Source organism: Myotis davidii, unplaced genomic scaffold, assembly GCF_000327345.1.
Source record: "Myotis davidii unplaced genomic scaffold, ASM32734v1 scaffold497, whole genome shotgun sequence".
Taxonomy (NCBI): Eukaryota; Metazoa; Chordata; class Mammalia; order Chiroptera; family Vespertilionidae; genus Myotis; species Myotis davidii.
This window is the reverse complement of record NW_006288434.1, coordinates 4,933,362-4,950,530: the sequence shown is the minus strand read 5'-3', so window position 1 is coordinate 4,950,530 and position 17,169 is coordinate 4,933,362. Positions and strand designations below refer to the sequence as shown.

The following is a 17,169-nucleotide window of genomic DNA, read 5'->3' as shown; positions in this document are numbered from 1 at the left end:
GGGGCTTCTTCCTGCTTTCCCTTTCACCTCCCTGCATTGTGCCTACATATGCAAATTAACCACCATTTTGTTGTCAGTTAACTGCCATCTGAGTTGGCAGTTAATTTGCATATAGCCCTGATTAGCCAATGAAAAGGGTATCGTCGTACGCCAATTACCATTTTTCTCTTTTATTATATAGGATTCCAGAAATGGAACTTTCCAGAGTCAAGTTTAGATGGAATCTCAGAATAGCTGTGTATTTGATACCATAATTTATCTCTTTGTGTCTTATTTTCCCCATCTTAAAAATTAAGATAATGATAAAACCTCTCTCAAAGAGTATTAGGGAAGAATTTAATGAGATACATTATGTATCTGTTAGTAAATTCTTTTTGAGTGTTAAATATTATTATTTCGCTGTTTTTTTCTGATGATTGACTTTTGCAAAATATAATTGCATGAGCAGAATTTATGTGTATGGATTACTTTATTTTGTATCTATATATTTTATTATGTAAGATCTGAAATAGTGAAACTTGTTTAAAGTTAGTAGAATTGTGTATCTATTTGATAATTCTATTTTAAAAGTATTTCTAATGTATACCAATTCTTCCCTCGCAACTTAATTCATTTTGTGTGTTGTTGTTTGTAAATACTATTTACTAAATTGTCATTATTTCTATTTTCTTATGCAGGACTAAAAGATCTCAGATTGCTATAACTGAAGGTATATTTGAACTTCCAAATCTTACAATTCAAGCTACAAGAGCACAGACACTTTTGCTGCAAGCAATATATCAAAGTTGGTCTCATATTGGAAGTGTCAGCTCTTCAGTAGTGAATGAAGCTTTGATGAATGAAGTTTTCCAAACTATAGGTAAGAGAACAGTCTTCTTGATGAGTATATGGAAAATTCTTATTAGTTGTGACTAATATTTTATCATTCAAATCTATATTTATAACTTGCTCAACTTAAATTGTGTAGTGTATTTAGCCATTTAGTTGTGTTCCCTGCCACCGATTTCTGGATATCTATATTATAAAAGGCCAGTGGCTGTAACGCCATAACACTGTGACTACCAAACGACCAATCCCCAGGAGGTGCATGGAGCACCTCTTGGTCCCTCCACCCAGCCCATGAGCTGCTTGCTGCTCACATGGTGTGGCAGGACTCGAGGCTCATGCGGTGTGGTGGCTCACACACTGTGGGTCTGGGGTCCTGCCGGTGCAGCGGGTCTGGGTCCCGCGTAATTTCGCGCTCTGGGTCTCTAGTATTTTATAATTGCAAGAGATTATTTTTTACCTACTCCTTGTACAATTGATGCTTTGGCCTTACATAGATAACTTTTGAGGGGATCAATGTGTATGTTTGAAATAATAAATAAATCAAGCACAAATACAATATGTTTGATTATGCTCGTAGAATGGATGAAAATACTAGTACTTGATCATAATACTTTAAGAGTTGGTAAGCAAATTATCCTTTTTGTGTGCACATGATGTTTTGAAATGCATCGTGGAATAGTTACTATAGTCAAACTAATTAATATCTATGTCTCCTCACATAGTTACAAATCTTCCTGTGGTGAGAGTACCTGAAATGTACTCTTAGCAAAACCAGTATATAATACATTATTGCTGATTGTAGTCATCATGCTGTACATTAGATCTGTAGAACTCATTCATCTTACATAACTTTGTAACCTTTGACCAACATCTCTCATTTATCCCTACCACCTTGGCTCTGGTAACCATTGTTCCATGTATTTGACATTTTTAGATTTCACATATACTAGTAAAAGAGATCACATAGCATTAGCCTTGATAGCCAAAAGGTGGAAACGACACAAATGTCTATAACCGATAAATGTACAATGGAATATTATTCAGACATAAAAAGGAATGAAGTACTGATACATGCTATAATGTGGAGAATCTTGAAAACAGCATGCTAAGAAGTAGAAGCCAGATGTAAAAAGTCACATTTTATGATTTCATTTATATGAAATGCTTAGAGCAGGCAAATCTGCAGGGACATATAGTAGATTAATGGTCCAGAGTGTGAGGAGAAAGGGGAATGGAAGTGATTGCTAATGGATATGAGTTTCTTTGGGGGTAATGAAAGTGTACTGAAATTAGATCGTGGTGGTGTTTTTATGATTGTGAATATGCTCATTTCCACTTAATTGTACGCTTTAAAAAGGACAAATTTTATGTTATATAAATTTTGTTTCATTCAGAAAAAGTTTTTGAATTGATGAATATTTAAGAAGACTAGATATGTGTTATAGTCTGAATGTTTGTTTCCACCATAATTCATCTTTTGAAAATTCTAAGGCCTAGTGTAATGGTATTAGAAAGTGGGGTCTTTGAGAGGTGATTTGATGATGGAGGGTGGAGTCCTCATGAATGAAATTAATGTTCTTCTATAAAGAGGCCAGGGAGAGCTTCCTTGCGCCTTATACCGTGTAAAGACACAGAGAGAAGTCAGCAGTCTGCAACCTGGAAGAGGTTCTCACCAGAACCTGACCATGTTGGCACCCAGCCTCCATCCAGAACAGTGAGAAATAAATTTCTGTTGTTTATGGGCTACCCCAGATTGTGATATTTTGTTATAGTAGTCCAAGTGGACCAAGACATTGTGGTATTGCTTTTCATATGGCCATTATTGTATGTGGAATTACTTTTTGGATAAAATCTTTTCATTTAGATCTTTATCCACAAGGCCTACTACAGTGAGGCCTTTATTGCTGATACTATTTAGCACTGTGAATTTATCTAATTTAATTTTTTGCTCATCAAATTTCTGTTTCCTGTAATGTTCTCTCCAGGGTTTTTTTGGTTTATTGTCTCACAATAATAATCTACCTTTTTTATTTTAATTTTTTTTTGTGTCTGCAGGCCTAGCTCCACAATTTATATCAATAAGCAGGTGGTGATTTTAATTACTTTTATAATTTTCCTTTTTTTAAACCCAACTAAACCCCTATTTCTTTTTCTAAATTTATCAAGTGGACTGTGCTATTAAAAAACATTTTATTTAAAATTTCTTATTCTGAAACTATTTGCCTTAACAGAATGCAGTCACAGGTATTAAAAACAATCAAAGAAGTAACTATAAAATATGTGATTCATAACCTGATGGTCTATCATTGAGAAACCTAAAATGTGTAGAACTGATTTGTTGCAGATTAGGGGAATTGAGGAAAATGGAATTCTGTTAGGATGTTTTCACCTCTGCTGAGGAAGTTTATTTTTTATCAAAGCAGCTGTAAAATTTATTTACTTATTTTTTATATTAGACACTGTATTGCAAGTACATTTAAAATAAGCAAGATATAACATTTATTTTATTGACATATGTCTTCCAAAGAAGCAGCTGTAAAACTTATAATAGATGAATTAAAAGGATCAGCTAAAATAATTTTAGTAAGCCATATTTCCAAATGCCCAGTTATCTTATATTTTCTTTTGCTAGCCAAAGTCTTATTTTGTTCATTTTATTCTTGATGTTGTGTTTGTAGTATTGTCTCCAAAATTTCTATCTTATTAAGATCCAGGAAATATATATTTAAGGTGTAAGGTTTAGCATTTTATTATCTTGCATCTCTGGGCTATTAATAGACAGTACTTAGCACTTTTAAACTTTGTTTAATATGTTTGGTTTAAGCATGCGATCCTTTGCTTTACATTATAGCTAGTTCTCATTTACTACATTAATTGATTATGTAGACTGTGTACATTCTTGAGGCTTTCAGACTTATATTCTCATAATTTGTGGAAGATGAACCATTGTTCTTCTGTTCCAAAGTTGACTATAAGCCAAGTACTAGTACTTCTCTTCAATGTTCCTGCCTCAACTTCTATAATAATTTGTGTCTCTAGCCTACCTTCCTACATCTTGCTCTCTTATTATTGATCATTACTAACACACAACATCCAGTGTTTTTTCCTATTCTTCACTCTAGTGGCTTTTCTCTCTGTCCTTATTGAAATATAATTCTATTTTGATAATACTGTCCTACATTATTCTTTGTGCTTTGATAACGAGTGCTTTACCACAAGTTAAAATCAGTCTTTTCCTTTGGATTTAATACTATACTTGTCTTCTTGATCAACAAAAAATTGCATTTTTCCACATTCATGTCTTTGCCTACCCTCCCCCTCTCCGCCTTTTCCCTCTCAAACCAGAAATGTCTTACCTTGGTTTCTCTCCATCTTCTCATTCTTTTTGTCCTCTCTGAAAACAGCTTTATTGAGCTATAATTCACATACCATACATTCACCCTTTCAGGTATACAGTATTAAGCGTATAGTGTATTCAGAGTTCTGTGTCCATCACCAGTCTTATTTTAGAGTCTTGTCATTACCCTAAAAAGTCCCACATTCTTTAGCCATCACTCCTGAGCCATTTATGCCCCAGCCCTAGTCAACACTAATCTTCTTTTTCACTATGGATTTGCCTATTCTGGACACTCAAATACAGTCATTGTGACTAAATTCTTTCACTTAGTGTACTGTTTTAGAAGTTTGTCCATTGTAGCTTGTATCCATACTTCATTTCTCTTTTTGTCGAGTAATATTCCATTGTGTGTATATACCACATTTTGTTCATCCACTCATCAGATGGTGGACATATGGATTATTTGTACTTTTGACAGTTATGAATATTGTTGCTACCAATATTCATCTACAAGTTTTTGTGTGGACATATAATCATGTTCGTATTTCTCATGGATGTATATCTGGGTGTAGAATTGTGGGGCCATATGGTAACTCTATATTTAACTTTTTGAAAAATTGCCAGACTGTTTATACCATTGTATATTCCCACCTGTGCTGTATGAGAGTTCCAGTTTTTCCACATCCTCAACATACTTTTATTACCTTTCTTTTGGTTGTAGCCATCTGGGTATGAAGGAAGTAGTGTCTCATTGTGGTTTGGATTTGTATTTCCCTCATGGCTAATGAGGTTGAGGATCTTTTCCTATGCTTACTGACTATATATTTTTTGTGTGGAAAAATGTCTACTAAGGTCTTTGTCTACTTGGCCTATGTATCCTTTTGTTTTAAGTTGCACAATTGTTTATATTCGAATACAAGTCTCTTATCAGATATATGGTTTATAAACATTTTCTGCAGTCCTGTGGTTTGTCTTTTCACTTTCCTGATGATCACCTTCTGTCTAAATTTTCTCTCATTTGTACCTTCAAGTACATCTTTACATTGGACCTTGTTATCATTTAGAATTGGTTTGTTTCTTTTTTGTTGTTGATCCTACTTCTTGGTCTTTATCATTATATTCTTTCAAACTTTTTTTTAAATCACAGAATCCTAGCTATACTTATTACTCAGCTTGATTCCCATGGCCAACAGTTTTAGTGATGGTAACCGTCTAGATTCATTTCTTCTCTTTTTATCTTTGCTTTCTCCATGCCTATTCTTCAACATGTTCTGCTTGCAGTAAGAAATTTTTGTATGTGCTGCATCTACCACCACCCAAACAACACTGTTATCTGAACTGAATTTTTAATAGTTTTTGGCATTTTCAGAAAAGTTCACTTGTAATTGAATTTCTATTTCCCATTTTATTAATTGCAGACTGGGGTTTGAAATAAACTTTGTTGGTTACTACTAAGAGCTTGAAAAGAATCAAGTAGGATCAAATAGAATGCATATAATGTAGTAAGAGAAACTTCTATTATGTTTATTATATTTATAAACAGGAAAGATGTACTTTATTAGTACATGCAATTATTGCTCTAATTTTTTTTTGTGTGTGTGATAACAGGCATTAAAATTTTTTGTGACTCCTTCTTAAATTTCGGGTTTTAGAAAGAGGATAGGAGTGAGAAATGCCTGAATAACAAAAAGGAGAAAAACTCATATCTTTTCAATGAAAGTACTACAATAATTTGATAATAACAATCAATTATATGCTTTTCAGATTTTAAAATTCCTTAGTAAAAAAATGTAGTACAGACATATCTCATTTTATTGCTTTTCACTTTAGTGCGATTTAGAAATACTATTTTTTCACTTATTGAAAGTTTGTGGCAACCCTTTGTCCAGAAAATCTTGTTGGTGCCATTTTTCTAACAGCATTTGCTCACTTCTTATCTCTGTGTCTCGTTTTGATAATTCTTGCAATATTTCAAACTTGTTCATTATTACTATAATTGTTATTATGTGTGATCAGTGATCTTTGATGTTACTATTTTAATTCTTTTGGGGCACCATGAACCACACCTGTATATAGAGGGCGAACTTAATAAGTGTTTTGTGTGTTCTGACTGCTGGATTGACCGGCTGTTCTCCTGTCTCTCTCCCCTCTCTTCCCTGTTCCCTGAGACACGACAATATTGAAATTAGGCCAATTAATAACCCTACAGTGGCCTCTGGGTGTCCAAGTGAAAGGAAGAGTTTCATGCCTCTCATTTTAAATAAAAACCTTGATATTATTAAGCTTAGTGAGGAAGGCATGTAGAAAGCCCAGATAGATGAAAAACTAGGCTTCTAGCTCCAAGTAGCCAAGCTGTGAATGCAAAGGAAAAGTTCTTGAAGAACATTAAAAGTGCCACTCCACTGAACACATGAATGATAAGAAAGTAAAGCAGCTTATTGCTGATATGGAGAAAGTTTTATTGGTCTGCACAGATAAAGCCAGTGCAACATTCCCTTAGCTAAAACTGAGTCCAGAGCAAGGCCCCACTCTGCTCTTCAATTTTATGAAGGTTGAAAGAGATAAGGAAGCTGCAGAAGAAAAATTTGAAGCTAGCAGAAGTTGATTCATGAGGTTTAAAAATGGAAGGGGCCATCTCCATAAAATATGAAAGTGCCAAGTAAAGCAACAAGTGCTGATGTAAGGCTGCAGCAAGTTATCCAGAAGATCTAGCTAAGATAAATAATGAAGATGGCTACACTAAACAACAGATTTTCAATGTAGATGAAATAGTCTTTTATTGGAAGAAGATGCCATCTAGGACTTTGAAAGTTAGAGAGGAGAAGTCAATGCCTGGCTTCAAAGAATAGGTAGACTTTCTTGCTGGGACTAACTATAGCTGATGACTTAAGTTGAAGCTAGTGCTCATTTAGCATTGTAAAAATTCAGGGCCCTTAAGAATTAAACTAAATCTACTCTGCCTGTGCTCTCTCTGGGCAAAGTAAATTGAAAACTTGCTGGAAAGGATTTACTCATCTAAATGCCATTAAGAACATTTATGGTTCATGCGAAGACAACAAAATAACATCATTAACAGAGTGTGGATGAAGTTGATTCCAACCCTCATGGATGACTTTCAGGGGTTAAAGACTTCAGTGGAGGAAGTAACTGCAGATGTAGAAATAGCAAGAGAACTAGAATTATAATGTGACTGAATTGCTGCAATCTCATGATCAAACTTTAACAGATGAGGAATTGTGTCTTAATAATGCACAAAGAAAGTGTTTTCTTGAGGAACCCACTCCTAGTAAAGTTGCTGTGAAGATTCTTGAAAGGACAACAAAGAATTTTGAATATTATATAAACTTAGTTGATAAACCAGTAGCAGGTTTTGAGAAGATTCACTTAAATTTTGAAAGAATTACTGTGGGTAAAATGCTATTAAACATCAAGCATCACATGCTACAGAGAAGTCGTTTGTGAAAGAAAGAATCAATCTATTGGGCAGACTTTATTGTCGTCTTATTTTAAGAAATTGCCACAGTCACTTCAACCTTTAGCAACCATTACCCTGATCAGTCAGCAGGCATTGATATCAAGGTAAGATCTTCCACCAGCAAGAAGAGTATGATTCGCTGCAGGTTTAGATGACGTGTTAGCATTGTTTAGCAATGTAGTGTTTTTAAATTAAGATCTATTTATTTTTTAGACATAATGCTATTGCACAATTAAAAGACTATAATATAGTATGAACATAATAACTTTTATGTGCCCTGGGAAACCAAAAAATTTATGTGACTTGCTTTATTGCTATATTTGCTTTATTGTGGTAGTCTGGAACCTAACTTGCAATATCTCTGAGGTATGCTTGTATTGCTTTTTATACCATTTAAGAAGAAATGGCAAGAGGAACAGCACAGGATCATGGGCAGTATACATGTACATGTAAAGTGTTAGACATTTCTGGAACATTTTAAATGTGAAAAATGTTTATTTTGAAATCTTAATATGTAAGAAAATTTGGTTATTGATTCCATGGTTATAATACACTTCACAGCACTCCTAGTGAAGTGTAACCAAATTAGGTTGTGGAATAATATAAATAATTTTATTAACTCAAAGGAAATAAATTAATTTGATAGTTAAGTTTTATATGTGTCCCATTTATTCTGCATTCTTACATAAAGAACCAAACCACAGAAACATTTTTAAATCTTTGATTACAGGTACAAAATTTTTTACTATTTTATTAACTTGATTATTAAAAAACTACTTAGTTAACATTATTTTTTCCTTTTAATAAATTAACAGGTCTGTATAAATAAAATCAAGTAACATTAGGTTGTTGGATTTTATTGAGTCATAAAAAAGACTTTGCAAAAACTTTGTGCCTCAGTCTTCTCATCATACATGTTGGATTAGTAATGGTGCTTCAGATAAATGATATGAAATATATTTCAAATATCAGAACTAAAACATGCCTTTAGGAAGAAAATATGTTTTCTTTGACAAACCCTGTATCGTTAGACATCAAAAAAACGAAATAATTTTTATTGAATCACTTTTTTAGTTTCTTTTTTGTGAATATGTTTATGTAAGAGGCTTTAAGTAAATATTTATCTGAATATTGAGTTATTCTTTAAAGCTCCAATGATTCATCTTTCTTCATCAGTTCTTACAAAAATCAGGATAAAATTAGAAGATATTAAAATAAATGATAAAAAAGTTCTATGCTAATTTAGCGATTTAATTTTTTGCATTGAATTTTATTAACCTGCATGTTACATATAGATGTTTGTGTAGTGAATGCCTTATTCTCACTGTCAGGTAATAAGAATATTTTCAATTTTCAGTTATTGAAATTTAGGAGAGGCCAGAAATTGAGTAAGAAATTAGAAATTATGTAATAAAAGAATAGCAAATACAGGAAACTTAATTAAATGAAGAATAAAGTAGAAGTTTGAACTGATTATGTATTATTAGTTGGGATTATTGAATTACATATTTTTGCTGTTCATGTTTTTGATGGCAGTACACTTATAGAAATTCTAATCCTTATTTATTTTTCCAGAAGATAAAATACAAAGTCACAGATGATTTTTGTTTTCTCAGGAAAACAAGGACTTGCTACCACTTTTTCCTTATTCAGGTAGTTCATTTTTTTGTTGATAGCCTAGTTCCATTAATCTGAAGTTTGCAGGGAAAGTACTAACACACTTCACACTTCAAAATCTGTGCTAAAGGTGATCATATGGACATTTGAATCCCTCATTTAAGTGATGTCTTAATGCTAAAATAAAAATCGACTTTCCAGAAAGAAACTGTAAAAGTATTTTTATGCAAGATTTCATGTGGGATACCTTAATGGTTGAATAATAAATTTTACCTCATAAAAATGAAATTCAATAATACAGTAGCTTTCTCAGCTCGGTAGCATCTGGTCTGTTCTCAGGAGAGCCAATATTTTCCAACTCATTAGGATCATGTCGTTCTGTATGTCGTCAACATTGACTTAGCCAAGCTACCTTTACTTACACAACCGCCAAACTATTAAATAGGTCTCTTGTGGAGTGAAGTCAAATATTCCTCTTACTCTACTTCTGCCTAAGAAGAGGGGAAGAAAATGTACATACTGTAACATTTAAACATCTGGTCTAAAACCACATCAGTGTAACTCTGAGCAAAGTTACGGATTCAGTATTCTTCCCAGGTGTGCATATAAAAAAGGTTTTGGAGTTGTTGACTAGTTCTTTAACCCTGTAGGAAGAAGACTGAGGCATAGTGATATACTTTTTTTGTTTCCCCTTTTCAGTTTTATCCCATTTGAAAAGCATCTCCAATAAGTTCTAAAATATACCTCCAAGTGGTTCTAGAATACATGTATTTGAGCTGTTAAAAATTTTTCTTTCCAGATAGAGGCATTGACTATAAATTTATCCTTGTCTAAAAATAGTTGAGTTAGATTTGCATTAAGAACTACCAATAAAATTATGTCCTTGTTATTTAAATTATAGTAAAATGATGTTACTTTTAGGAATCTTGTGACTTTTAAATTGCCCCTATAAAAATTTTGCATGATATGAATGTTTATTGAATTTAAAGATTCCTTTTTACTTCATGTAGAGTTATTGTGACAATTACTAAGAACCACATACATAATTATTTTTTATGAGTATAGTTTAGAGAATTAAGAATGTGCTTAATGCTTTTTGAATATGAACACAGTCATGAATAATAAATCAGATGGACTAGTTCTATGTGTAAGTGAATAAAGAGAAGAGGGCAGATGAATGTTCCGCCAGAATCCTGTTTCCTTTATTGAACCTCATTTGTACACATGTATTTTGGGAGTCAGCATTCTTTATCCTATGAGTAATTTTCCAAAACAGAATACTTTATTTTATACCAGAAATTTTCTGCTCCTCACTTCTAATGCTTCCATCACATAATTCTTTTTATTGTCCCCAGTGTTCTGAAACTTACACCCCATTGAGCTATGTTCTCTTGGGGTACACTTCTATAGCACTACACATTATTGTTAATGTATTTCTGTCTTGGCCACCATTTGATTTCACTGAGCATATCTCAAGTTGAGATTGTACTGTTTCTGTGTGCATACATTATATGCTTACATTTTAGTGCCGTCATGTTAGACATAGAGTATTTCTGAAACTGCTTGGAAATTGAATGTCTGGTAGTGGAAAATAAACTTACATGTTACAAGGGCTTAAAAAACAAAATTTAATGCGTAACTACCTTTCATATAGGGATAACATTTTTTTTTTTTTTAAGTAGGAAAATAAAAGTGTATGTGGGAACTGTCTTGGGTGACCAAGTAACTAAGGGGCAGGGGTGATTCTTGGTTATAGGAGCTTATCAGCCAGACACCTTCATTTCCCACAAGTCCATTAATTCTTACCTTTACTCTCATTTTGTTATTTTGATTATAAAATGGGAAAGCCATTGCTACAGAGTGAATTACATGACCACCTTTAGTCAGCAGATACAAAAAGGACTAACTTTGCCATATAAAGGTAATTTTAGAGATATCCTCCTATAATGTGTAAAAGTTCAGATTGAATGAAAGGTATAGGACCTCTCTGTTAATATGCTAGTGTAGCCGATTTTTCATTTACGTTTTATTGAGATATAATTGACATGCAGCACTGTATAAGTTTAAGGTATACAGTATAATGACTTACATACATTGAAAAATGATTACCACAATAAGTTTAGTTAATATCCATTGCTTCCAATTGATACAAAAAAAGAAAATCTACCCTTGTGATGAGAACTTTTAGGATTTACTCTCTTAGGCAAATATACCATACAGAAACGTTAACTTTAATCATCACATTGTACATTATATTCCCAATACTATTTATCATGTAATTGGAATTTTATACCTTTTGACCATCATCTAATTCCCCTATCCTCATAACCTGCCTCTGGTAACCACAGATCAATGCAGCTGGCCTTGAGGTCAGCCATTCGGTTGTTGGTCTGGTTTTTTGGCTTTTCTGGGTCTGGAGCTGAAATACAGCTGAGGCTTAGATGTTATTTCTAGGGAGAAAGATCAGGAAGTCCAAACCACCAGACAAGTGATATGCTAGGGGAGGAAAGGTTACCCTGCAATTGTGCCTTGCTAGCTACCTGTGGCTTTTCTATTTGGTGACTTTCTCTGCTTTGCTCATGTCTGTCTACCTGCCTCTCACAGTCATGTTCATTGCAGCAGCATTTGCTTATTTCTTACTTTGTTACTTGTGTTTTAGGTGTCATATCCCAAAAATCATTGCCAAGATCCATTGTCAAGGATCTTCCCTCTCAGCTCCCATGTTTTCTTTTAGGAGTTTTATGGTTTCAGGTCTTTGATTTAAGCTTTTAATCCATTTTGAGTTAATTTTACTGAAGGGTGTTAGATAGGAGTCTAGTTTCATTCTTTTATATGTGAATATCTGATTTTCCTAGTATCATTTATTGAAGAGAATATTTTTTTCCATTGAGTATTTTTGGTCCTTTTGTTAAATATTAGTTGACTATATATGCATGGGTGTTATTTCTTGGCTCTTGATTCTATTCCATTGTCTGTGTGTCAATTTAAAATTTTTTTTATTGATTTCAGAGAGGAAGGGAGAGGGATAGAGAGAGAGAGAAACATCAATGAAAGGAGAGACTCATTGATTGGCCACGTCCTATATGCCCTACACTGGGGATCAAGCCCGAAACCCGGGCATATGCCCTGACTGGGAATTGAACTGTAACCTCCTGGATCATAAATCACTGCTCAACCACTGAGCCATGCCAGCTGGGCTGTGTCAGTTTTTAATTGATTGCTTTAGCTTTATAATATAGCTTCAAATCAGGAAGTGTGTGGCCTCCTGCTTTGTTCTTTTTTTTTCCCTCCAGAATTGCTTTGCCTATGCCTGGGTGTGTGTGTGTGTGTGTATTTGGTTACATAAACTTTAGGATTTTTTTCCTATGTTGGTAAAAGAAAAACCATTGAGATCGTCATAGAGAATGCATTGTGCCCCCCAGCCTGGCCTGCGCCCTTGGGGGGATGTCCCAATTGCTGTTTGTGGGAGGCAACGGTTGGATGCTTGCTGGCCTGGCCCCGCCCCTGATTGCTGCAGCTGCTGGTCACCTCCCTCTGGATGGGAGGGAGGGGGAGGCAGATGCTCCTGTATTGAGCGTCTGCCCCCTGGTGGTCAGTGTGTGTCATAGCGCAAGTCTTTCTGCCATTTGTTCTGCTGTTTGGTCGATTTGCATATTAGGGTTTTATTATATAGGACGATATTGTATTGCTTTGGGTTCTTTTGTAAATGGGATTTTCTTCATTATTCTTTCAGATAATTTCTCATTAGTACATAGAAATGCTACTGATTCTTTAACGTTAATTTTGTTTCCTACAACTTTACTGAATTCATTGATTAGATATAAAAGGTTTTGTTAGAGTCTTTAGGATTTTCTATATATGAAATGTCATCTGTAAATAGAAACAATTTGAGGTCTTTCTGATTCTGATGCCTTTAAAAATTTTTCCCCCCTTTTTAAATTAAAATTATTGGCATTGACATTGGTTCTGATATCTTTTGTCTCTTTTTCTTGTCTGATTGCTCCAGCTAGGCAGGCCTACAGTATTAAGTTGAAAAGAAGTGGTGAGAGTGGGCACCTTTTCTTCTTCCTGATCTTAGAGAAAAAGCTTTTCATCATTGTGTTTGATGGTAGCTGTGGGCTTGTCATATATGGCCTTTATTATGTTGAGGTATGTTCCTTCTATACCTAACTTGTTAAAAATGTTTACCTGAATGGATGTTGAGTTTTGTAAAATGCTTTTTTTCTGTGTTTATTGAGATGATCATATGATTTTTTCATTCTATTAATATGAAGTACCACATTTATGGATTTGCATCTTTTGAATCACTCTTTTATCCCAGGGATAAATCCCACTTGATCATGGTGAATGATCCTTTTAATGTGCTTCTGAATTTGGTTTGCTAATATTTTATTGAGAATATTTGCATCTGTATTCCTCTGTCATTGGTCTGTAATTTCCTTTTTTGTAGTGCCCTTATCTGGCTGTAGTTTAAGGTTTATGCTGGCCTTGGAAAATGAGTTTGGGAGTCTTCCCTCCTCTGATTTGATTACCCTGCTTTGAGCCCTGGGGCCTGACTAGTCAGAATTTGCTTTTCACTGATGGACAGACCAACAAACAAATGAATGGATGAATGGATAGTGGTAGATGCACAGTGATATACACACACATGCACACAAACTGCTGTGGAAGTATTTTAGTGAGCATGACAGCCTGCAGCAGGAGCATGTGTGTGTCTATAGGGACAAAATCTTTACATTTTAAAGTTTGGAAATAGTCAAGAGAAAATGCCATGGGAGCAATGACAATAAAGACAGCCCCCTCTGGATTGTGAATCTCAGCATGTGAGAAGGGTTGTGCTTCAAGGGTCTGATGAGTTATTTGTTAGGACCTTGGTTCAATAAAGCACTGAACAGGTTGAGTAATCAGCATTGTGTTCTGTGGGGCCTCTTGACAAGACCCTGACAGACGCTGATGGTGGGATTGGGACCAGAGCCAGTCAGCAGTTTGGGGTTGAAAGGATTTTAGGGAGGTGGCCTCATGTTCCCTCCTTCCTTTTCCCTGGAAACACTTGATCTCTTGGACGGTGCTCCTGTCAAGGTTGGATTTAGCTTCCCCCCTTTTCCTCATCTGGCTCCTCAGGCACTTCTGGGCTCAGCATTTCTAAACTCTGTACCAAGAAGACAAGAGTGACCCTATAACTCCTGTCATGAATTACCAGGGCCTCCCTGTTGCCTTTAGGATAAACTAAGAGTCCTGGCAGGATCCTAAACTTTAGGACATGGGTCTCACAGCTTCATTTCTCCCTCATTTCTTACCTCTGGTTGAATCAAATCCCTCTTACCAAGTTCATCACATTTTCTTGCATTTGCCATATAGAAAAAAATCTCTGATTACCTCCTTCCTATTTGAATGTAATATTAATATTTAGTATTAGTATTTCCTATGCAAATACTTCTCTCATTCACACTAGCAGATTATTTTCTCCTTTGTGGTATTGTGATTAATATATCAGCTCGCTTCAAAAGATATTTAGAACCTAGTAATGGCTAGATTTGGACCCAGTTTATAAAGAATTTTCAGTCTATGTGGGAAAAATAATATTTAATCTTTGATTATATACATCATTTTATATTGTAGTTACTGTTTTACTGAGGGTTTCTGACAAAATCTAGCGTGCATAGACTCACTTCTTATGAAGTATCTTTCAGTTATTACTACTTAATCATGATAACTGGATTAAAATTTATTGCAAATATTCAATGAAAGTATATATCATAGGCCATTAGTTTTAATAGTCAAATGCAATAACTAACTCCTGATTTTAATGTCAAAAGTAAATTGTTCTCTGACAAAATTTTTTATTAGTGATTAATTAGAAACAGCTTTATTCACTAACTTACTAAAATTTAATTGAGCATGAGGAAACACAGAAAATTTCATGTGATGTGAGGTTAATATTATAAATCGGAAAACAGAACTTATCAGTAAAATAATTACTCATTTCTTTCCTACCTGACTTGACCTGCTTTTGTGGATGTTTTCTCATAAGTAGTAGTGACTCTTTATAGTAATTTTTCACCTCTCAAGGGCCTGCTTGATATTCCACACCTACTTTATTCTTCCTTACAGCTAGAATACATGATCTCTGCCCGTTTTTATCAGCCCTGCCTCAGGGTCTGGGTCTGATCCTGTCATTAATCTGGGGATGATTTAAGAAATACACATCCAGGTGACTCAGGGATATTTGCTTCCTTTTGTAGTTAATCCTGCTTTGACCATGTGCCTTAGCTCTACTGATTGAAATTAGTTTTGAGTTGACCATGCTGTTATGTTGAACTCCCATTTCAGTTGCTGGATGTCTAATTGTGTTTCCCTTTCCAGTTTGCTGTAGATTCTGGAGGCTTTCTGTTATTGTTAGCCCTATGGATGTAGTATTTTCCACTGTTTCCAGAAATATGAAGGCATCTATCTGTTGACTACCCATTTTACTGTGTGTGTGTGTGTGTGTGTGTGTGTGTGTGTGTGTTTTAAGGTAATTATTGGTTATACTAGAAGCACGGTGTATGAAAATTTGTGCCCTTGAGGTGTCCCTCAGCCTGGCCCGCACCCTCTTGCAGTCTGGGAGCCCTCAGGGGCTGTCCAACTGATGAGTTAGGCCCGCTCCCTGCCCCACCCCCTGTTGCCCCACTGCTGCTGGTGGCCTCTTGCCGGGAGCCGGTCCATCCTTGCTGTTTCAAGGGACCTGGCATATATGGCATACTGTTCGTAATATGTTTGCTCACCTTCTTGGCACTATGTGTTTTAACCAAGGTCACCTCTCCGAGAAAGGTTGTTTCCCCGGGTAGAGATTTTCCCCTGAAGTTAGGGAGGGAATAAAACCTCTTAACTGCCAGGAGGGTAATTAATCACTTTAACTACAAACAATCATGCTTAAGTACATAATCTTTACTCACTGGAATGGAGATAAGAAACGAGCTTGGAGAACCTAGTGTGAGAGCATGGCTACAGAACCTGGCTGGAGAACCTGGAGAACCTGGCTGGAGAACCTAGCAAGAGAACATGGACACAGTACTTGGCTGGAGATTGTGGCTAGAGATCCTGGCAAGGCTGCTGATCAACTGAACGCTGTCTCCGTGTCATTCCTTCTTCGCCGACTCCGTCCACACCTTTGGGGACCCCTGGACCTGCTGGGGTTGGACCCCAGCAGCCTCTCTCTGCGGGAGGTGACCCCAGCGGGCCTATCTAGGGACAGTGCTGGGCGGCCCTGCCCCGAATCGCCCTGCCACTGCCCATGGCCGCCCTCTGCGGAAGGCGACCAGGCAGGCGATCAAGGAATGGTGCTGGCCCCCCTGCACACCATTGCCATACCCTCCCTCTGCCCCCTCCTTCTGCCTGCTGGCACGTGCATTGGGTGGCCTGGCGCTGCCTGCTTGCCGCCCCGCCCCCTGCCAATTGGTCATTCAGCTGTTTGGTCGATTTGCATGTTATGCTTTTATTATATAGGACTAGAGGCCCGGTGCACAAAAATTTGTGCACTTGGCGGTAGGAGGTCCTTCAGCCCGGCCTGTGCCCTCTTGCAGTCAGGGACCCCTCGGGGGTGACCACTTGCTGGGTTAGGCCCGCTCCCCGGGAGAATGGGCCTAAGATGGCATTCAGACATCCCTCTGGCAGCCCGGCAGCCCTCGGGGGATGTCCACTTGCCAGCAGGGAGCAGACTTAAGCTGCAGTCAGACATCCTTAGCGCTGCTGAGGAGGCAGGAGAGGGTCCCACCACCACCGCTGTACTGGCAGCCATCAGCCTGGCTTGTGGCTGAGCAGAGCTCCCCGCTGTGAGAGCACACTGACCACCAGAGGGCAGCTCCTGCATTGAGCGTCTGCCCCCTGGTGGTCAGTGTGTGTCATAGTGACCAGTCATTCCCAGTCTTTCTGC

At 36.3% G+C, this 17,169-nt stretch overlaps 1 protein-coding gene across 1 annotated transcript in view; it reads left to right on the top strand.

Moving 5' to 3' along the window:
* The window catches only part of VPS13B (vacuolar protein sorting 13 homolog B (yeast)), a 624,807-nt gene that overhangs the window by 89,887 nt on the left and 517,751 nt on the right, over positions 1-17,169 (top strand). The window contains exon 16 of the mRNA XM_006760303.2: positions 678-859. Coding sequence (XP_006760366.1) covers positions 678-859 — 182 coding nt within the window. The remainder of the gene's footprint in view (positions 1-677; positions 860-17,169) is intronic.